At 40.0% G+C, this 22,574-nt stretch overlaps 1 protein-coding gene across 14 annotated transcripts in view; it reads left to right on the top strand.

The window, feature by feature from the left end:
* DNM3 (dynamin 3) overlaps window positions 1–22,574 on the top strand; it is a 173,445-nt gene that overhangs the window by 83,740 nt on the left and 67,131 nt on the right. For all 14 annotated transcript variants that reach the window (XM_039556361.1, XM_039556359.1, XM_039556356.1 and 11 more), the window contains one exon: window positions 21,698–21,807. In XM_039556361.1, coding sequence (XP_039412295.1) covers window positions 21,698–21,807 — 110 coding nt within the window. The remainder of the gene's footprint in view (window positions 1–21,697; window positions 21,808–22,574) is intronic.

Here is a 22,574-nt window from a genome sequence, read left to right as displayed (position 1 = left end):
GTTGCAATACAAATACGGGCATTCAGATGGTGATGTCTTTTGTGATGACACACAGGTACTGTGCTTTCTTTCCAGTTCGTTGTTTTCCAGTCCTTTGTGCTTCCCACAGCTGATTTTTTAATACCATTTATAATCACTTCCCACCACACTAATTCGCTAATACCCCTCCTTGTATATCATGGATTCAACCAGAGAACTTCAGATCTATTATTTTATGAGACCAGTGGCCTCCAAAAGATTCTTTAGGCTTTTTTCTGAATTTATTTACTAACAAAGTATATGTCTTGGTGGAAAGATTGGTCATGTAAATTTTTCACCTACCTTCACCATTATTGCACTTCTTGGTTAATTTTTACAAAGATTCGGATCACTTTGTGTCTTTTTTGGGTGGTGATATTTAACGGAATTAATTAGAAACCAGACAAAACCAGGGGGTAGGTTATTTCATGCTTTTAAACCTAAATCTGAAAAGAAAACAAAAAACCCCTTGAACAAAAACACGGTATGAACCTTAAGCTGAGGGGGGAAATGCGGCGAGAGGAGCAAGTGTTGTGAAAACCCTGCAAATCACAACCACCTGGTTAGAGTAGTGAGTCCCATGTAAATTAAAGAAGAACTGACTTCAGTTGCAATGTTCAAAAAATGAACCTACAAGACGCTGCCCAAAGCTCTAGTTAATAATTATTGCAAACAGCTTGGAGCCAGCCCAAACTGTACAGGCCTGTTGGATCCTCTCAGGGGTTCATGCATACCACAGTGATTATTGCATGCTTTTCCAAGCTCCATTGTATGTTCTTGCTCGTGGGATGTGGTGCCTCTAGTGTTGAGCTGTGGAACTCTGTGACAGAGCTGTCCCAGCAGGTATGGTCACGTTTCTGCTTCTTGTGAATTCTTGGTCTGTGGGAGCTGGTTTCAAGTGTGCTGGACAGACCTGAGAGAAATGGTTTCTTGTGCCTGGGAGCTGATGGAGCTATAGAATATATTGTAGAAGTTATTCATAGCATACCTAAGTGTTGCTGGAGTTGCTGCTGCTGAGGTTCTTCAGAATCAGAGGATATTCCAAAGCATCTCTCCTGCTCAGCCATATTTCAGGCACCCGTGCTGATAACCTAATTAAAATTCAGGGCTCACTAACCTGGGTGTAGTCCCTTGGAAACAGATCTGTCCTTCTTCCAGTTCTTTATTCAGTGCAGAGTTGCCATGTGCAGAATGATACTCTGCTGACAAAGAGCAGTTTAAAGCAGGGCTTCCTGCATTGAGTTCTCCGGTGTCCTTAGCACAGGTGTTGCTGTATTCACTCTGCCAGTGGTGGTCAGTCTAGCAAAGGATCTTTGATATCTGTGGATTTTGAAGACAAGGAAGAAGAAACTGAAGTAATAGTGATGAGGGAGGAATTTCTCCTTTCAATACCCTTTAAATCCTATTAAACTATCTAGTCTGAGCACTACTTTGTTATTAGCCCATGGAGTTTGTTGTGCAGTTGCACAGCTTTATGCTTCATACTTATTTTGAGTGGGGTTGCATGGAGGCAAATCTTAAAAACCAGTTATCAGTTTGTAAATAATCTTCATTTCCCTAACGTGGCATGGCTTTGCAGCCTTTGAAGTAGGGTCTAGCTACAACATCAGAGGAGCATGTATGTTACTGGAACACTGCCAGATGGCCTCCAGACTTTTAGTCATGGGTACAAGGATTGTCAGCCCTTGGGCAAGAAATGTTACAAGTATTTTTACAGTGCCAGTCTGGAATATTCCCTACATGTTCCCACAGTGCAGGTGATGGTAACAGTCCTGTTATCAGTTTTTAGTTTAGCAGTAGATTGACAGAATCTGCATTTCTCAGACCTGCCCATCTTTTTCTGCTCCCATTGCATCACAGACCCACATCTTTGAATGTGTATTTTTACCAGTATTCGGAATATGACTGAGTTCTGCTGAGCCATCTCTATTGATTAACCACAAGTAAGAAACTTAATAACTGTAGCATGTTTTTGGCTGAAACATTTTGTTAATTGCTTATGTTAGTTAGTTGCTTGGGTGAGTGAGCTGGCCTATTAAATCTTCCAGTGGTTTTAAACTTCATTTTTGAAAGGTATTTTCTATTAGCTGAGACAACCAACTTATTGTCTTGGCAATCAGAGTACGACATATACACTGGAGCAAAAACTATTAGGAAGAGGATCAGAAAACTGGTTAGTATGTCAGGCTGGTAGTTGTTATGATCATTTCTGTGTTCTGCTCAGAAGATTTGTTTTTTTCCCCCCTATACATTTTTGAAGGTACTTTTATCCCGATCTGTAGAAAAAAGGCATCGCTATTTTTGATTTGTTGATAACATGCCATTGGGGAATTGTATGGTGGTTGTGCTCCATTGTTCCTCTTTTCCATTCATTTGGGGATTGTTTTAAGGATTGGATCCTTAAAGGAATGGTATTTGAATTCATTCTGTGTCTCTTTACAATGGCAAATGAGAGACTGATATTTGAACACACTAATTTTGGAAGAGTTACCGTAATGCTTTCTTTTGCCTTGATGTCCTTTCTCTGCTGGTACTGAAGGGATAGGCCAGCATCTGCCCTTGCCTTAGACAGAGTTGTTGAATTTTGTACTGAATTGTTGTTTGTATTTCAAGTCTTGCTGTCTGTCTGTGCCCATGGTTGCCATCACTGTGGAAAGTAACATCCCCTCTTCTTGTGGAATATTACGCTGAATAGCTCAGTGGATTTTGTCCTGATGGTCACCTTGGCAATATCTAATTGGAGAGGAATGAGAATAGTCCTGAAGCCTCATGTCTCTGAAACTTGATGCCATTTGCAGCAGGAATAGCAAAAACACTCTGAATGTCCTCACTGAAGCTCCCATAGGTCCAGCTGGGAAAAGTCAGGCAGGTAGTGAATGCACAGCCTGTAACTCTGGTAACACTGGTCTGGTATCTACCTCAGAACACACATGGGGTTGAAGCACTCTGTGTGCCCTGTGCTTGGAGACTGGTGCAGGTGTGTGTGCAGTCTGTCTGCAAGATCTTTGACTTGGCTACCTGGCTTCTGGGAATCTTGAATAAGTGACCACGGCCCTTCTTTTCTAGTTAGGAAAGGTTACCATGGGGTAAACAAGTATTTCAGGCATTGTTGTCATATGGTGGCTTAGCTGGAACACATCTATTTTACTGACTGCGAGAATGTGAGGCCTCAGCAAGATTAACCCACTGAAACAAGCATAGAAAGAAATCATTTAAGAATGAGGTGATGTACCCTTGTTTTCTGTTAAAGTGAAATTTGTTATTTTTCCCATTCGTGGAGTCACTTAAGAAGTGGGAGAGACTGGGGATGGTATGAGGATGGTAAAAAGCATCAGTGTAAAAGATGGCAGTCACTCCAGGCTGAAAATAAGGGTTGTATAAATAGGAATGTTTTAATTTAATTAATGTGGGATTAATCACTGCAGATGAGACAGGCTACAGGACTGGGTACAGTATCTCTTTTGTTATTTGTTTTTATATATAACTTCTAGTCAATCTTAGGCTATTGATAAAGGTCATGAAAATGGACTGTAACTGATTGGTGTGAGTAGCTTTTATGTGATCCGTCATCTGTTACAAGAGATATCCCACATGCTAATGTATGTTTCTAAGCATATCTACTGTGCTATCTGTTTATCTAAATTTTTTTCTTTTCATTTCCCACTTTTGCAATGCCTTTTTATTTTATTTCCTGGCTAACAAGTGAGAAGTAACCTCAGGGTAGTGATTTAAACATTTTTCAAGAAAGAATAGTCTTGTAACTAAAACATAAGATGAAAAGTTAAAAGCTATTATTGGGTTTCTGATTCTACTGTTTATCTTGTTAAACTCACTGTAAAGAGATACTGTCAACATAAAATCAGACTTCAGTCTGCAATTTTCTTATCTGTTAGATATAAACAAAACTTTACCGTAATGAAAAAGCTAAGGAAAGAAAAATCTCCGATTTTGACATTGTATATCTGACAGCATTTCGAAAAGTAGCAATTCCTGTCCTGAATCAGATCAGTGTGTTTGTCAAAGCAGTAAATGCCAGATGCTCAAGAGGAACTAAATCTAATAGAGTGCTGCAGCCCCCACAGCAGACGGCTGGGCAGCATTTGGCTCCCTCCCTGTCTTATGAAACTTTATTTTCCTTGCATGGGTTCCTTCTTCCTTTTCTAATGCAGCTGGGAACATCCATAGGAAAGGATTTCTTGAGTCACACTGAATTCTTAGTCTCAAGGATACTTGGCATCAGTGCAGGTCATAGCTTAAGTATGTGCTTTGTTTAAAGAAACTTCTGTTTATCAGCTTTCACAGAGGAAATGCAACTGTCAGTGACTCGTTAGATTTCATCTTCTGTTTATATTGGAGAAAACAATATTCACAAACATAGAAAATTAATGTTAAAGCTACAGAATGGTAGGTGGGTGTGTAGAGGAACAGGTAGACCTTACACTACTGAATACAGTATTGGTTTTGTTTGTTTTAGATTAAACTATCCAATAAATGTCTCTTTGATTGCAAACTCACCGATAAAAAACTGTGCATCTTCCCTGTAAGACTTCAATTTAATAATTAATGTTTATAGAGAGTGCATAAATCCATTACAAAATGCATAAAGTCAAAAAACAAATACTTCCTAAGCATTTAAATGCCAGTGGCCAACAATGGGTTAAAAATACGGCACATTTTTGGTAACATTAGAAGCCCTGATGGGTGGAGTAGGCAATGGGCGTTTTAGTGTGGATGCTTTGCTAACCCTTTGCTGTGCAGCTGCAGTACAAATGCACTGAAGCAATGGCCAGCAGCAAAGTGGGTTCTCGGGAAGCTGTATTTCGTGAGGCCTGTTTTTAAAACTTTTTTCTGTGCAGGAGAGATTTAATGTTTTCTGCTGCAGGAGGAGCAAGGATTTTAACTGTTTTCTAATCACTAGCTTTTTCTGGTAAATACTGTAGAAAAAGCATTACAAGTACAGCTTTAAGAAGTTAGGAAAGCTCGTTAGCAACCAGTTGCCAAAATATCTATTTCTACACACTCTACACAAGTTAGAATAATCAAATTAAATGAAAGGTGGTTTTTGCATCTGGTTTTGGATCTGGAAATAAGTTGATACAGACAGATTCACTGGACAGTTTAATTGCTGTAATAAATTAGCAGTAAACCTCATGAAAATAGTATTTTCTTTTTTCACTGTGAAGACAGATACATCCTTACATAAAGAGAAGTTTGCTTCCTCCTTTGTCTAATTGTTGACAACTGTACATTTTCAGTTAGGTTTTTGTAATGGGTAACTACACATAAGAAATCCCATCTGTATGAAATACTGTGGAAAGTGCAGGCATCCTCAGAGGTGGTCAATAAGCTGTGCTGCTAACAGCAGAAAGCTAGCAAGAAATGTCTTTTTATTATGCTTTGCAAAAATAGCCTCTGAAGATTCCACACGGGAGCTTTGTGGGAGGGCATTCCACACTGTGGGAGCAGAATGAGTGCCTTTAGGCATCTGAGGTCAAAATGTGGACAAGGACTTCAGACATTTATAGCTGTGTTTCTCCCTGCTTACAAAAAAACTTACTCAACAGTTTAGGAACAGTTTATATGGCAAGCTTAATTTGGGGATAGCCAACACTTTATTGGGACAAGTTACATGAAACTTAGAATTCTAAGTTCTTCATTATTTCCATCATGACCTTCTTTGCTGTGTACAATGCACAAGTTCCTATAGACTTCATGTGAGACATATGAAGTTATGCTTTTCTGTAAATTATTTGCCCCTGAGAGGATGGTCCAACACCCTACTCTACCAAATGGAAAAGATGAGTAGCTACTCCTGAGCTAGGCTGGTACCCAGCCAGGAGGGGATAAATTAAGGCGTGGTCCTTTATTTCTCAGAGCCTTGAGACCTTTGCTTTCGGAGCAGACCCAGATGTTGACCTCTCCAGTGGAAGATGAAGGTGCCTCTATGGATTGAGTCTCCTGCTCAGCTGGACTCACTCCTCTTCTCTGGGTTTGGTTTGAAGTTGCAGTTTATTCCACAGAGTGAGGGTTTTCATGCTGGGTGAGCACAGGGTGTTTGTGCCTTTCAGCTCCACACAAACAAGAAGTTGCATCATTCCTGAAAAATTGAGTTTGTTTAATTCTGTTGTTAGAACCCATGTCTCATGTCCCTGTCTCAAGCACCTCTGCCAAGCTGTGTCTAACGCACTGCCCTGAGCACCTTCCCAAGGAGCATGGTACAGGAGCTGGGACTTGGAAAAAGCAGTTCTGGAGAGAAGGAGCTGGTGGATCCAGGTCTAGACTCTGGAAAATTGTCTGCAGTGGGGTAGAGCAGAGGGGGAAAGACATGCTTAGAACACAAAAGCATTTGAGATGCTCAGGCTCTGCTTTTGGTGAAGACTGTGTGTCGTCTTGAACAGCAAAGATGCTGCTTGCAGTGTAAATAGCAGAGTAAGAGCAGGGCGTAGCTCTAAGGAACTGCTGGGCATTTTAAATCAGGTTTGCTGTTTTATTCCCTCTGTAACTTAGATAAGAGGTTTACATGTATCAGTTGCAGAGTTCTTACTCTTATGACTTCAAGCTGTTGATTTAAAACTGAGGCATTTGAGAGAGCTGAAGGAAGGGGGTGGGGGCTTAACTGAACTTTGCAGTTTATGCTAGTGCTTCATTTTCTTTAACTTAATTTTATTTTCCTAATATCTAGCCATAATAATTTTTACTGCTTCGTAGGCTTTTTGGTGAAGAATAATGTAAAAGAAAGATTGAACACTGGAGCTTTCTCAACATCGCCTATTAATGGGTTTCCCCCTCAACCAAGCAGTAGGTCAGCTTTTTCCATGGTGTGTCTGTTTTAGTTAAAACACCTCATTATCTTTAAGTTCTCCACCATGAATCTATATCGTGATCACTGAAAATCATGGTGATGGTGATGCACATGTTTTTTGTTGCTTATTGCCTTTGGGAGCGTTCTCTGTTGTGTCAACCCCACACCAATATGTGAACTTTTGATATGAAAGAAGACGCTTTTGCAGTTATTTTCTGTCTGACTCTCTAAACAAGAATATAAAGATATGTCAGTTTTCCAGATGAATTATTCCACTAGATCTCTGTTAGATGAATTAAGTAATAATTTTGATTCTGTATTAGAAATTTCTAGCTTTTCCCATTTGTGTGCCATTACTAAGTCAGTCTACAGATATTTTAGATAACTGTGCAGCAGTTTCTTCCATAACCTTTTCCTAACCTTATTCCCACCTCTGCAGCCATTTCTCCAGGTCACCATGTTTTATACTTATCAACAGGTCTTTTTACTTTCTCATTTTCATCTTTGAGGTACTCTGAATTGCTTTATAGTCCTCGCTAAATTTTTCTCCCTTCTAGGGCCACCTCCCCTTTAGGACATGAATAGCAGAGAAACGAGTGTTGTGATTCTGTAATTAACAGTTCTTTTTAAACAAGTCCAGAGGAGGCCATTGAGATGCTCAGAAGGCTGGAGCATCTTTCCTATGAGGACAGGCTGACAGAGTTAGGGTTCTTCAGCCTGGAGAACAGAAGGCTCCAGGGAGACCTTAGAGCAGCTGAAGTATAAATTAAAGGAACTCCAAGAGAGCTGGAGAGGTAGTTTTGACAAGGACAAGGGATAATGGCTTTAAATTGATAGGGAGTGGGTTTAGATCAGGTACCAGAAAGAAATTCTTCCCTGTGGTGGTGGTGAGGCCCTGGCATAGGTTGCCCAGAGAAGCTGTGAATGCTTCATGCCTGGAAATGTTCAAGACTGGGTTGGATGGGGCTTGGAGCAGCCTGGGACAGTGGAAGGTGTCCCCGCCCATGGCAGGGGGGTGGGAATGAGATGAGCTTTAAACTCCCTTCCACTCTTCCAACCCAAACCATTCTACAGTAGGGTTTTTTTCTTTTGAAGCAGTGCTGTGTCTGTGTGGATGTTTGTGTGAGGGCAGTGAGGATTTTCTTAAACTGCAGAGTAAGCTGAGAATTTGCAGCCCAGTTCAAATGAATTAGAAATGTTTTCTTATGGAACTCATCACCTGACATCAGTCAAGTTTTGCACTAAATGGTCCAAATAACGAAATAATGAAGACTTTTTGGCTGTGTTGTTTAAGCTGACGGAATTTAGTATCCAATGGTAATGAGAGTATAATTATTTTAGATTAAGGGGCATGCGCCTGTTAGGGTATATAAAATTCTCCTCCTTTTCAGTGAGCACAAGAAAAATTCCATAGTGTGCTTCTCTTCAAGGCAATCTTGTGTCTTAGTGATCTGAAAGGGTCTGGGATTTTTTTTATGCCTGCAGAAAATATCAGAGGTCACTGATATCAAAGGCTCCTATCTTCACTTACCTTTTAGGAGGAGGTGGTGTCAGTTTTGTAAGAGTGCCGTGTACAGTTCCAGCTGCTTTACAAACAGTGCCCTTCTCTGCAAAAAGCACCTAGAAGTGGTGGTCTTTGTCCACATACAAACTGTGGCCAGAGTTGTCTTTCCATTTCTGTGGTTCCTGACTTGAAAAACACTTCTTGCACCAAACATCTTTTGCAGAAGATGTGGGAAAAGGAAGTGAGTGCAAGAAAAACAAGGGGACTCAGGATTCACCTGTAAAGGCTCTGTGCAGCTGCCAAGTGAATTTGGCTTTAAACCCTAGTTTTGTGTTCTTAGACTAAACTGTATTTTTCCCCTTCTGAATTAGGTTCTCTCCCATCCGCATTTCTAAAGTGTGATTTCAGGGTAGGTTGATCTTTGAGGCCTTCTGTTTTCATTAGGGAATGTGAATTTCTTTAAAATGTAAATTTTCCAGGCTTATAACGCTTGGTTTGGGGAGGATTTTTTTTTTTCTTTTTTGAGTAATGGCAATTAGTTCTGTAATGCATTTATTTAAATATACATGCATTTAGCCTTGTCTATTGTTATGTACTTTTTTTCTGGGAGTTACTAGTAATTATATTTTGGTAATCTATTAGTATAAAACCCTCATTATTTCAAGCTATTTCAGTATAGTGTATTATTAGACATTTAAAACAAATCTAAACTGCTAGACAATCTAGTTTTTTTAACCTTAGGAATATCCTCAAAGGAGCACAGAATGTTATTTCAGCAAAAGGAATGAATTGAGACAATAATTAAAATATACATTTAGTTTGAGTAATGTAAATGTAAAGAATGGATCAGAGAAAATCAAATTGCTGAATATGATGTTGAAATAGCTCTTGGGCAAACATAGAACACTTTTAATGAACTTTTTATTTCAGTACTTTATTTCAAGATTTTTGAGGCTTTTGAAGGCCAGAGGAGAACTAGCTGAATTGTTTTCTTTGTTTTATATTGTATTTTTAAAATTTTGTTGCATGGACAACTTTACAATAAGCTGTCCTCCCTGCTATGTATCTTTGAGTGTCCTGAAAACAAAATGAGCGGAAAAATGTTTGTCTAAAATGTTCTTTATTGCTTTAGAACACGTTAAAGGATGATCTCTGATAGCAGAATTAACTGTGTGTGAAATGAGCTCACTGACAGCTAGTAAGATGGTTTACACGAGTTTTTAGAATCAATCATAGAACTAACTTCTTTGTGAAAAATTATATACTTCGGAGTTTGATAGATAGTTTCATTCTTATAGATTCCTTACTGAAATTCAATTTTGTACATATATTTGTAGGTTAGCTATCTTGTTTTCACTTGGATTTTTGTTGTGACCGTGCTGCTTTCCTATGGAAACACTTTCAAAATGTCAGTGTTAGAAAGCAGTTGTAATAGATTTTTCCAGCAGCAGTTCCTTGTTGGTTGCAGTATCTGTAAAAGCTAACGACATTAAGGAGTAATGGAGTATATCTTTCAAAGCACAAGTAACGAGTAATAGGGGTGTTTTGACATAGTGTTTAAAGAAAAAAAAAACCCCTGGAATTTGGTTTCCTGCCCAGAACTTTGACTGACTGTCTGGGAATTCAGTGCCGTATGTCAATGTTATGTAGAATTAGTGTACGTACGCTGCAGTGATTCTTTACAAATGTAATAGTGTCCTGCAAGTTTAGGGCCAGGGAGTTGATAGTCCCCAATATTTTGAGTCAGCATTGATAAAGACTTACACTGTTGAGGAAGTGCTGTATAGCAAATACTGCCCTTTCTTCCAGAGAAGCAGCAGTGTTCATCTTCCTTGTCCATAGTACAGCCTCATACTGTAAAAATTCAACATTTTTGCAGGCGTGTTTCAACTTTTGGATATCAATGCACCTTTTTTGTTGTCTTCTGTGTTTGCAATAATGTCATTACCTCTTGCATTACCATTGTTTGTTTGGAGTTCTTAAGCTCCTGGAGACTTTCAAAGCCATTGTACCTTTCGTGGATTCTTTGAAACAGCTGAGATTAAGCATGTGTAGCCAGTGCTGCTGAAGCAAAACTTTACACCTTATTTATTGAATCTTTAAAAATCTTACTTTCATAATATCACTTCACCAACAATAGCTATCCAAGCTGCATGTTACAAATTTTTAGAGCATGATGAAGGTAGATCTTACAGCTATTGTGATCATTGGTTAGAGTTTTTTTTCCTTAGGAAAGAGCTCCTTTTTAATTGTGCTCTTGGGGTGGCCAACTGACAGTATCTTAACAAAGATGATTAAGTAAATGCAGGTGTTTGTCATCTTAACACAACTTTCAGTCTACACAATGGTGTATTCAATCTGTATTTTCCTCCCGAAGCAAACAGCATGGAATAAAAGAGGGTGTTAGGTATGAATCAGAGTAGTACTTGATTGCAGGAATCCAGACATGGGAGAACTGGAATTCTTTAAAGATGATGTTATTTTATACAGAGGAGAAGTGACATATTTTTAAATGTCACTGCAAGAAAAGACAAGGTTTGGCGTTAGTCTGGATTGGAAGAGATATGGAGAAAAGAAAAAATTTAAAACAATAGAAAAACAATTAAAAATACTTTTGAATTAGTAAGGTTTTTATTTTGTAATAGCCAAAGAATATGACTGCAAGATTGTTAAATCTGGCAGTTACTGAAGACCTTATCCACCATGGAATAGTGAGGGAAATGCCTCCTCCCTGGTGCTGATACTCTTCAGAGATACTCTCATTGCCCAGTTTTTTGTGTTTGTCGCTCACAGCGATGATGATGGAGTCTCTGGTTGGCTGAGAGTTTGTTGCTGCTTTGTTAAGAGTGAATCTGGCAGCCAGAAGCATCACAGATGATGTCTCCTGACTTCAGTACCCCACTTCCCCTGTGCCCCTCACAGTGCACAATGGCAGTCCAGCTTTGTTCCTAGGTCTTGGTTGTGACAGTGCATGATCTGCCTCTTCGCACAAACCTCTGGCTGTTGCTGCTGACATAGGGAAACTGATACCACATGGCTGAAGATGTGCTGTAAGTTTGTTCTTACAGAGTGTTTGTTTGCCTGTTTCTGCTTGAGCTGGCTGCAAAGGTGGCTTTGGATGATCTGTTCTGGATGTGGCACGGCCTGCTCTGGGCCTGCAGGAGAACTGCCAGTGGTGCCAAGGATGGCTGGTCTCTAAGGCTTTTGTGTTAGGGCTGTTATCCTGTCATTGTGATTCAGCAAGGGCACAAAGGTGGGCTTGTATGAAGCTGACAAAGGTGATCTGTCAATAAATCAACCAAGGTCTGCCATCACATGAAAGGGCAATGACAGCACTTGAACAGTCTGTGTTTATTTCAGATTGAGGCTGTCTCTGTCCTTCCAGACGGGGTGCTGTGTGCTTCCCCAAAGTGTGGTACCTCCTGCTGAGGTATCTGCCTGAGTTCAGCACCTGCCATGGTATTTAAAGGGAGCACGTGGCCAAGGCAGGGGAGTTTGTCCCTCTGTTTCAGGTGTGTGTTTTTAAGGTGTGCTGTATGGTTGACATACTTTCCCTTGGGATGATGCTGGAACAGGAACCTCTGTTTTCTGTATTCTGCTGCAAGGCAACAGCTGAGCGGCACAATCAAAATGATTTGCAATGTGTCCAGTGTCCTTCATGGAACACACTTCTGCATATGACAAACTAATATACAGTTATCAGGACAGAGATGCTTGGGAGTGAGCAACACTTGGATGTTTTCTTTTCATATGTAGCATCTGCAGACTGAAAAGTGCCATATTTGGCAGCTCTCCTACACACACCTCCCTCTGCACATACTCCTGGTGGTAGGGGTCAGTAGAAGACTAGCACTGCCTCATGTTGGGGTTCCTCCCCCCTGGCGTGGGGTCCTGGGAGAGGGGCCCCGGGGTGGAGGCATGGGGTTTCCCTCCTCCCTGGTCAACCCCATTGGTTGTTTCGTGTTCCCCTGCCCGGCAAGGACCCTCTGGTCCTGTGATTGATACAGTTCTTCAGCAGTCGCTGGCCATGTGGTTGGAAAATAAACATCTCTTTGAAAGCATCTACCAAGAATCGGTCCTTATATTTCTTTTCCACGGGCCTCGCTGTATATGCGTGTTGTAGGAATCCCCACTACAACAGCCTTGCACCTTGCTGTCACTTTTTTTAGTGACAGTAACTTTGATGGAGCCAGTCCAGAGAAGGGCAACAAAGCTGGTGAAGGAGGACAAGTCATATGAGGAGAGGTTGAGGGATCTGGGGTGGCTCAGCCTGGAGAAAAGAGGTTCAGAGATGATCTTATTGCTCTCTACTACTACGTGAAAGGAGGGTGTAGCCAGGTGGGGTCGGTCTCTTCTCCTAGACAACCAGCAGGACGAGGAAATGGCCTCAATTTGAACCAGAGGCCCTTGAGATTGGATCTTTTGAACATTTTCTATTTTCTTGGATGTTCTACTAAGCTTTTTTTCCACATTACTGTGCCCCTGTTTGTCAGATTAGGTTTTCTGAGTTGAGTCAATCCCCACTCACATTCCAGTACTTACTGGGGCAGGCGATGTAGATTCAGAGGTGGCATCTGGCTTAGGAGGGTTCAAGAACAGAGACAACTTAAGCTCAGTTTGAGGAACAGCTTTGGCTATGAGCTTCAAGAGTGCTTCAGTCTGGGACAGCTTCATAGGAACATTCCTGATGAGTATTTCTAAGGAGATTTCAATCTAATACTGATTTTCAAGGACAGAGGGCTGCAGGTTTTCCTGCATATTGCTGTAATTATTTTAGGATAGCTCTTGTCAAATTCTGAGACACATCCCAAAACCTTCCATTGAAGATTTGATGGCATTATGTGAATTAACATTTGAAGGTAATGTTTTTGTTATGAAGTAGAAATAGTGCTTGGTGGTTATGGTGTATTCATTTTTCTTTGTTTATTAGTTATAGGAACATCCCCAGGGCTACTTATTTAAAAAAAAACAACCCCAAACTCCAAAATGTTGTGATAGAGTAAGCAGGTGATTTTGTCACTCTTTTTATAATTCAATAGTTTTTGTTTGATGAAATTAAGACGCTAGAGTATATTTATACATATGATGTAGAGCAAGGAAGGAGATAGCTTCAGACAGTTGTCTCAGAAGTTAATGTTTTCCATGACCCAAGTATCTTGGCTTGATTTAGAAAAAAAAAAAAAATTAAAAATTAAAAAGCTGAAATGTACCTTTCAAAATATGCTGCTATAAAAAAAACCAACCAACTAAGGAGGAGGGGTGCTGGGGGAAAAGTCTTGACACCAGAAGCTCTGTCACAGCAGAGTTTCTCTCGGATGTCTGGAAAAAGTCTTATACTTCTGGGATGCTTTCCAAAATATTTTCAGTGACCATTGCCACAGGCGTGAACTTCTTAATGCATTTTGCAGTAATCTCCACCACAGTGAAATTGATTGCTGTCTGAAAGCTTTTAATGATAACAAGCAAGTAGGGCAGCATAAGTGCCACGAACTAATTTGCGTGTGTGCATTATGTTGCATCTTTAGGAGTCCTGCAGAGACAGATGCATTGCCTCAGGAAAATCCTGCTTAATGTTTTTTACATAATTATGTAATTGCATATTTATAATTTTACATCTTGCAGAAAAGATCTTTTTTCTGCATGCACAAAGGATGTAGCATCTCTGGAGATCCTTCAGTTGGTACCCAGGGAAAGGTATCTGGTGGCTTCCTGAGTTTGAACTTTTCTACGATTCACTTTATAGAAACTGAAATGGATACAAAAGCTAGAGGAGTTTTAAGAAATGCTTTTCCAGCAGAAAAAAAGGTACTGTATCAAAGGTGCATCTTCTTCATGTGCCTACTGAGGAATTTCAGGAGGCTTATAAATGAAAGGTTCTCTTTCTATCTACAACTTCAAGGGATGGAGGAAGCTGAAAATACAGTACAGCTTCCTGGTTTTTTCCATATTATCTTAGTATTCCTAATGCTAGAGATCATTAGAACTAGAGAGGTTCATCCACCCAGACCATCACCTTCTCAAGACTGAAATCTGAGCTGCACTTCTATTCAAAGAGGTTTCAAGAATTATGTTTTTTCTGTGAATTAAAAAAATCCCACCACCAAAACACATGTATACACATATATATAACGTCATATTTTTATACACACACACATATATGTGATAAGCAAAATTGTTCAGGAAAAGCTGTACCCAACTGAGAAGCCTGATCTTGCAGACTGTGGTGCGTCATTGTCCCTCTGTGCCCTCTGCCAGCACAGATGTGCTGCTCCAAAGCCCTTCATCCTGCACTACTGCTCTTACAGACCACTGTGGTTCTTGGATGATCTGCAGTAAGTGAGAAGTGAAAAACAAAAACTTGAGCACCAGCAGAGAAAAACAAGCTAAGCAGGCTTCGTAGCAAAGGATAAGAAGGTCAGAGGATACATTTATCCCCCATCTACCTTCGAAGCAGCCACTTGACACATCCAGCAGAATTTTTCCAGACTGTCACTGGTTCATCACTTGGGGCTTTCTCTCAGTTTTAAATGCCAGCATCAGTTCAGAGGAATTGCTGGCTTCTTTCCCAGACAAGATTTCCCAAATTCAAAGTGACCTTTCAAGATCCTAACTAATAGGAGCTAAACAGAGATTTCCTCTTCATCAGGCCCTTTCTCAGATTGATCCTTTTACTGACAGCACAGACCAGTGAAAGACCAGCCCTTCGCTTGTGATAATAAACACCTCTTTTGGAGAGGGGCAAACTTAAATCACATTGAATTTGTTATATATTCCAGAAACTATTGCCCTTCTGTTCGGTGCACCGATTATGTAAAGGCAGAGGGGAGTACCAGTGAAATTACTAGAATTTTTTTTCTTTTCTTTTATTATTTTTTCCTTAATCCAACCATTCAGGCTCTGCACTAATCCAATGATGCCTAGTGAGCCATTATTGAGGGAAATGAGATATTGACAGTGCAAAAGATGTTTATCTGGGTACCATAACATGGGGACTGCGGTGCAGGCAGCCAACCCCATGGAATTAGCTTGTTACAGCAGGTTTCAGAGGTGTCAGCTCGCACTTCAAGGCCAGCTTGGCTGCTCAGCACAGCACTCCCCAAGGATTCTGTGCCCATCCTCTCTTCCAGGCAAGGAGGAGGAGGAATTTGGGGCTGCCTAGCTCTGGGTGGGTGGGTTGTGAGGTTCTGCTTTGCTGTGTGCTGTAGGAATGCAAACTGCAGCTTCAGCTCCCTGGAAGCCCTCAATTAAAATTGTAAACCTTTGTTCTGCAAAATAGTGATGTAGAGACAGTCTATATTGGTGTCCTTCTGGAAAGTCTTGAAATGTAGCAGGATAGGAAACTGCTTTCAAGGAAGAACCAGCTACCATTTCTTGATGAAGTATTTCAAATGCAGGGTTGCGAACTTTTGTTTTTCTATTCCTGAAGAAATTTTGGGAAAAGTGCAGGAAAAAAATGTAATACTGGTTCTTATGAGAGAAAAACACTGTGGGAAATGAATTACACTCTGTAAAATGAATGATAACGCCAGACTAAGGACTGATTTAACATTAGCATCGGGTTTAGTCCCATAGTTGAATTCTGAAGAAGCAGCAGAGCTATAAAAAGGCTCTTAAATTTTTTAATAGTGTGTTGTGGAAAAAGATACCAAAAGATTGGGAAAAAATTGCAAGTGCCAGAAGTACTCATAATTGCCTGGAAAAGACAGTGCAAATGCAAAATACAGAAAGATAATAACTGAAACCTGAAATACCTTGGTTCTATCGTGAGATCTTTCTTTCAGCTACGGTTTCAGGTTTACCATTTTCAGCTTTGATTTATATAAGAAACTCATTATTTTGACTATGGCAAAAGATAAAGACTTGTAAGACTGAAGGAATATAAGATTTGGTATTTGTGCTCTGTGTTGTGTGCTCTGTTCTTCTAACAGCCCAACTTATCAGCCTGAGCCATTGTCACATTTTTGTCATGAGATTTGAAATTTGAAGTTTGCTCTAGAAGACTGGAGGGGAGAGGTGCATAGATGGAAGAAACATGTTCTTGTCTGCAACTTATTAAGTATTCCTTTGCAGTACTTTTCATTAAAATGTTAGAATATTTGTGTACATACTGTTTTTCTGGTAAAGCAGCTCCTTCTTCGTTTTATAGAAGTGCTAGAATTATGTTTTCTACATCTGTACCCAGGAGCTGCTCAGGCCTGGATTCCACACTGCTAAATAATCTCTCATAAAATAACTTGCTTTATTTTTCTTCAGAATTTTGCAGTAGTGTCTGAGAATCTCATGCTTCATTTTTCAAAGTATGCTTTAAAGCAAAGTGTGGTGTAGCAGAGACCATTGTGAAGATGCTGTGTGGCTTTGTCAACTGAGAGAGAAATATAAACTGTAATAGAAACACAGTAAAATTCTCTTGGGTATATCTAAAGTCAGAATTTGGTAAATTCTTGGATACTGATTTGAATACTATAAAGGTTTCTATGAGGCATCTTAATAGTTTTCACTTCCATCAGATGCCACAGAGTAGGCTGTTTGCACTGGCAGCCAGAGCTCTGAGGTGTAAACAAGTCTGAGCCTTTCCTTTTTGGGAGTAAACAGGCACAGACCACCAGCATTTCCTTACACTTCCTATTATTTTTCTTCTTCTTTCTTTAATACGGATCACTCTGGCTCAGCAGGTTCACAAGCCACTGCTTCTTGTGTCTCTGCAGAATGTGGGTACTGCTCTGGCCATATAAAATAGTACAGTACTATAAAATATCTTTGCTTTGGGATTATTTTCTGCCTCTGCTGCTTAACTGCTTTGCCAAATAGTTGCTTGGCTTGGATGTTCCACCTACACGTTTTAGAGCCCTGAATGCAGGATATTTAATAATGCCCTGCCATCACTGGCTGCTGGCAGAAACATGGTCAAGCACGACGCCTGTGAGTCAGGTAAGTATTAGCCCCGAGTATTAATGCAGAAACAAATACAGCAAGCAGTACAGTGTCAGTCTGGGAATCTAGTCCAAAGGCAGTTTTTTATCTGCTGTTCCCCAGCTTCATTTCAAAGCTGTTCTTCCTCAGTTTATGATTTTAAAGCAGTTCACTCTTTTGCCTCATCAATGCCTAATACTTGTTAATGCCTCATACTAATGGCAGAGGCATTTTGTGGATATCTACATTTGCTATTGGTGCACAGTAAATACTCCTGAGATTTGTACTCTCAGTATGGCTGGTGCAGAGAATGAATCCTGCTGTAAACCAGCCTTTCCGGTGTGGCCTCTGCTTCCAGTTGGGAGCTTGATTTCTCTGAACTTGTGGTCCCCACATAGAGAGGTTTTGGTTGGTGTCATGATCCTCCATTTCAAAGTTGGTGTTCTATAAGGCATTCGTAAGTGGTGAGCAAACCATCTCAATTGTCTCAATGCTGCTGACAGTGCAATTGGGCTAACACTTGGCTTAGTCCTGCATTTCAGAACCTGAGCATTGTGTGTTTGAATTGTCCTTCATGAACTTTAATTCTGTTTTCTTGTGGAGTAGAGCCTGTGCTGTTGCTGCTGCTGCTGCACTGTAGCCATCCTGAAGTGACAAAAGAATCACCTTTGATAACTGGAAGAAGCTGAAGTAATTTAACGATCTCTTTTCTTTGAAGCAAAGGAATTCTATTCCCCTTATCATCCAGTTTGCTGACGTTGTGTCCAAGGTTTCTTTTGCTGTTTTGACTGAGCCTGAAAGTTCCAAAAGCACGGAATGCTTTTTGAAGCAGTTTCTGCCCCTGGCTGAAAATGCAATGGAGTTCATTAGCCTGGAAGTGCTGGCTGAGACCCTGCTGGGGGAAGGGGAGCTGCTTTTGTATTTTTTGTATCCCTTGTGCCATTTTGGACTTGAGCAGTATTTATTTTTAGTACATTTAAACAGTGCAGAAGGAAGGGGCAGTTGTAATATGGCATATTTACATCATGCTGTCAGTTCCTGGCAGCTCACTTGCCTGTCGGAGAACAGAACTGGTCCATTAAGGATGTGAGTGCTACTTATGCCCACGAGTGGTGAAACATCGTCTCCAGGGTGGGAAGGCCTCCCCAGGCCAGCAGGTTCGTTTGTTTTTCTAAGGTGGAGTATGGGGAATTTTTTTCATGTCACAGGGACAGGAATGGGCCATTCTACCTCCCACTTTTTCCTTCTTTTCCTCTACTCTGGAAAAAGAGAGGCAAAGTCTCTATGTGAGATCAGCATGTGCTGGTTTTTCCCCTCGTGTCACGCTTCAGTTCTCTGCCCCTTTATAAAAATAAAAATCTATAAATAAAAAAGAACAAATGCTGAGGGGGACAAACTGGACCCACAGTTATGTGCATGTAGTCACTCGTCGAAGTGTGCCTAGCCCCATTCCTCCCAGGCTTCATGCATTCCCTGTTTCTTATGCTGTCAGCTTCTCAGGATGGGAAACATGCACAAATAGTCCTGGCTGGAGCTTTTTTTACCTTACCATAACATAATATTAATTGAGCTTAGGCTGAAATGTTGGGCTCATCTGCTGTTGAATTAGCCCATTCTCCATTTATGTATATTTTCCCCCACTTTGGAGGGAAAAAAAATTGCAATGAGTTTTGCTGCCACACTTTAATGTCACAGTAATACCTTTCTCCTGGCATTAAGCAGTATTCAGCTCTGATCTCTCCTGTGTGACATGCTGTCTCTGTTTGCCTCAAGCACAGGCACCCTGCGATTTCCCTTTCTTGGAAACTGCCCTGTCTCAGCATGTGGGTAGGAGGCCATGTAAATAAATACCAACCACTTCTTAGCCTTCAGTAGGCATTTCCTTTTTCCTGGTGGCTGCAGAAGAAACACTTTCTCACAGTTTGGCATCAAACATTTATATAACTTTCCTGCTTGTGGAATTTTTGTTTAGACAATCAGATTCTTGGTATAGTTTTTTCATCAGTTTCTACTTTTATTCATCTGTGGTTGCTTGGTTTGTCAGTGAATAGTGTCTGTCAGAACAAAAACTTCATCAGAAACTTCTTAATTTTTCAGTAATTGAATAGTAAATCATGATAAGCCTATTCTGTAAAACTGAAAGGTAAGTTTTAAAGAAAAAATTGAAATAAAGTTTCTTACACTGCCATGCAGTCCATCTTCCAATGGAAAAAAAAAAAGCTTTTAATACAAAGTTTAATACATGCTAGAATAGTTTGCAAGTGTGTGTCCCTTTGTTATGGCAGCAAAGCTAATACGTTGTTGTCCTTTATTTACTATATTAGTTAGGACATAAATTTGTAATAGCAAAAACAGATCATAGCAGTAAAAATCTGTATTAGAGGACAGTGTACTTTTAATTTTGATACATAAATATCTAATCTGTAAGTTCTTTATTTAGCGTCATTTACTGTTATTTATTTTTGTATTGGTAAATTATGAATTTACTTGGCTTTTTTTATTTATCTCAGTGGTAATTCTTACTGAATGGATGGTAGTGTACAGTCCCTGCAGGGAGAGCCCCAAGGCTTCAGGCAATACATATTTCCTGGAAGCAGAATATAGGTATGAGCTGTGATAAGCAGCTACAGAGTGACACAGAACTAGACTCCTTCATGGGAGTAGATGTTAGATGAGAGAGTGAAGAATATACATATGTATGGTTTTTTGTGAGTAATTCTAGGATGGTTAAGATAGAGGCAGTTTCAAAATCCAGAAGATACTTTTTATGTAATACATGGAATTTGATAACCTTTGTATTCAACAACAAGAGAAACTGTTCTTTTCCGGAAGGGCTTTTGAAATCTGCTTTTTCTTCTCCTGAGGCCTGGTATGAGGCTGTCTAGGAAAGTGAGCCGTTGTTGGCAATGTCATGGTATTTTTATAGTTTCGCTCTTCAGGCTTTTCTCATCCAGCTTAGTTTTGCAATCTGCTGAAGCTCAGCCAAGATGAATTGCATCTGCCCTTACAGAACACACATTCAGCCCAGCCAGGACATCTTCCAATTCTGTGCACTGGAAGTTGCTTGGTGTATTCTGGGAAACACATATTGAGAAGAATGAGCCCTAGTTTGGTTTGTTCCTTTGTCCTGTCTCATGGCATACAATAAACTATTACCCCGTGCATATTTCTTCCTTGAGCCAACCCCCATAAGTGATGCCTCAGTCCAGAATACTCCAGGAAGTGCAGTGGTGCTGAACTTTATAGCTGGCTCTGGTTGTGGCTGGGCAAAGATGAGTCAGCCTTGCTTCATGTTGGCTGATAAGGGACTGTAAAGGGATCCTAAGCTCTTCAATTTTGGTGGTTTATTGAAGTTCTGTAGGGTCATCGGGTAGCCAAATTCACGAAAACCCCATTTAGTATCCACTAGAAAAATTCCAGGGCATAAAGCCTCTCTGCATGGCATTGCTGCCATGATAGTGGCACCAGCCTTAACGGTACCTTAATGGCTTTTAGAAGCTGTTAAACGGTGCTGTGTTAATGCCTCTGTCAGCAGTGTTATTGTGATGTGCAAGCCCAAAATGAGGGCTTCGAGGATAACTTCTTGTCTTTGGTTCCTTCTATTTAACAGGTGGTGTGTTTGCAAAGCAAACTGGAGAGGTTTGGTTCAGTTTAGCCATCAGTGCAACAACTGAAAGAAGTTTAACACAATGGCAGCAGCTAATAATCTCAGGGTTTTTTTGTTCTGACATAGTAAATTACCTTGGGAGTATTGCTAGTCCTTAATTGGAAGTGATGGGAAGGAAGAAACCTGGAAAAGGTGAAATTACAGTGATTGTGCTGTAAATGAGGGTTGTGATGAAATTGCAAAGGAGTTGGCTACAGCAAGAGTGAATAAGTCATTCCTATTTGGAGAAATAAGTTGGTTAGATTAGAGTCTGATTTTGTTTGTACATGGTATGTATAAAACCTTGATTTGATAATGGTATTATTTTGATTGATTTGTATGGGTTTCATATTTTTCACTGGCAGAATGAAAGTTTATGTGTGGGTTTATTGAATGCCATGCTTACATAATTAATAATAGCAACAAAGTAGAGATGAACTTATGTCACCAGTTACTTCACTTGCTGTGCAGACGTAGAAGAGCTCTTCATTGATCAGACACTTTTTTTTTTAGTTAAATCTGACCCTTGCCTTTTTAGAATTCAGTGGAATGAAAAATAACAAATGTAGATGTTTATGTGTTTGAGGTGAACTTTTTTTATTAGGAAATGTTTCAAAAGGTTCAGTGAAAAACAGAACTGAAACTGAGGTTTCATTTTCATTTCTCTTGCAGGTAGGTCTATGAAATATAAGCAGACATTTAAATTTGGGTATTTCCTTATGGTAACAAATGTATCAAGATCATTACCAACTAAACAGAGCTTGCTGACATCAGGCTTCTTCTCACACAGTGTTGTTTAAATCCATTTTTTTCCTAGGAAAAAGAGAAGAAGTATATGCTGCCTTTGGACAACTTGAAAGTGCGAGATGTTGAAAAGAGCTTCATGTCCAGCAAACACATCTTTGCATTGTTTAACACAGAGCAGAGGTAAGAAAATGTGCTATTCTGCAGATACTTCCATAAAATGACATCTAGCTGAGCATTCTAATAACTCTGAGGGCAGTTCTGTTTTTTCCACCATATTGAGTACACAAGGTCTTGATATTCTTGATTTATCTGCTTCTTTGCTGTGGCATAACCATGGGATGAAAGGTTGGTGTCCTCTGAGCCACTCCTGGGGTGAAACAGCTCCATGATGAGTCAGCCAGTTCTGTATGGCTGGATAATCATCTCCTGATCCTATTTTTGTTTTATTTGGCAGTCACCTAGGCTTACCAAAACATTCATGACTTCTGTACCTTGTGACCAGATTCAACTGGTGTAAATCACAAAAGCGTCACTGCTTTTCACTTTCTCCAGTGGAAAATCTTGCCTGTCATTAATCTTGGGACTCATTTGATTATTTGTTTGGGTTTAAACACTGCTGAATGGAGAAAAATTAGATTCCACTACTTCTCTAATTAATAAAATCTTTGCTTTTTAGTTTTTGACCCACACTTTTCCTCTCAGACTCTTCTCTGTTTTAAGTGGTGCAGGTGCTCCACAGAAGCTACTCCTGATACACAGCCAGTTCAGATTGCTGTGCACAAACAGGTTCCTTAAATGTTACAAAAGACATAAAAGTGGCATGTAATTTTTTTTTTTTTTAAACTGAGGAGGAGAGTTGCATTTGTGATGCCATGAAGATTTTTTGCCTTTTCTTTTATACCCCTGTAATACCTTTTTGCAACTTCTGTATTCCTAGTGCTTTTTCC

Source organism: Corvus cornix, chromosome 8 (assembly GCF_000738735.6).
Source record: "Corvus cornix cornix isolate S_Up_H32 chromosome 8, ASM73873v5, whole genome shotgun sequence".
Taxonomy (NCBI): Eukaryota; Metazoa; Chordata; class Aves; order Passeriformes; family Corvidae; genus Corvus; species Corvus cornix.
This window is presented reverse-complemented; position numbering and strand designations above follow the sequence as displayed.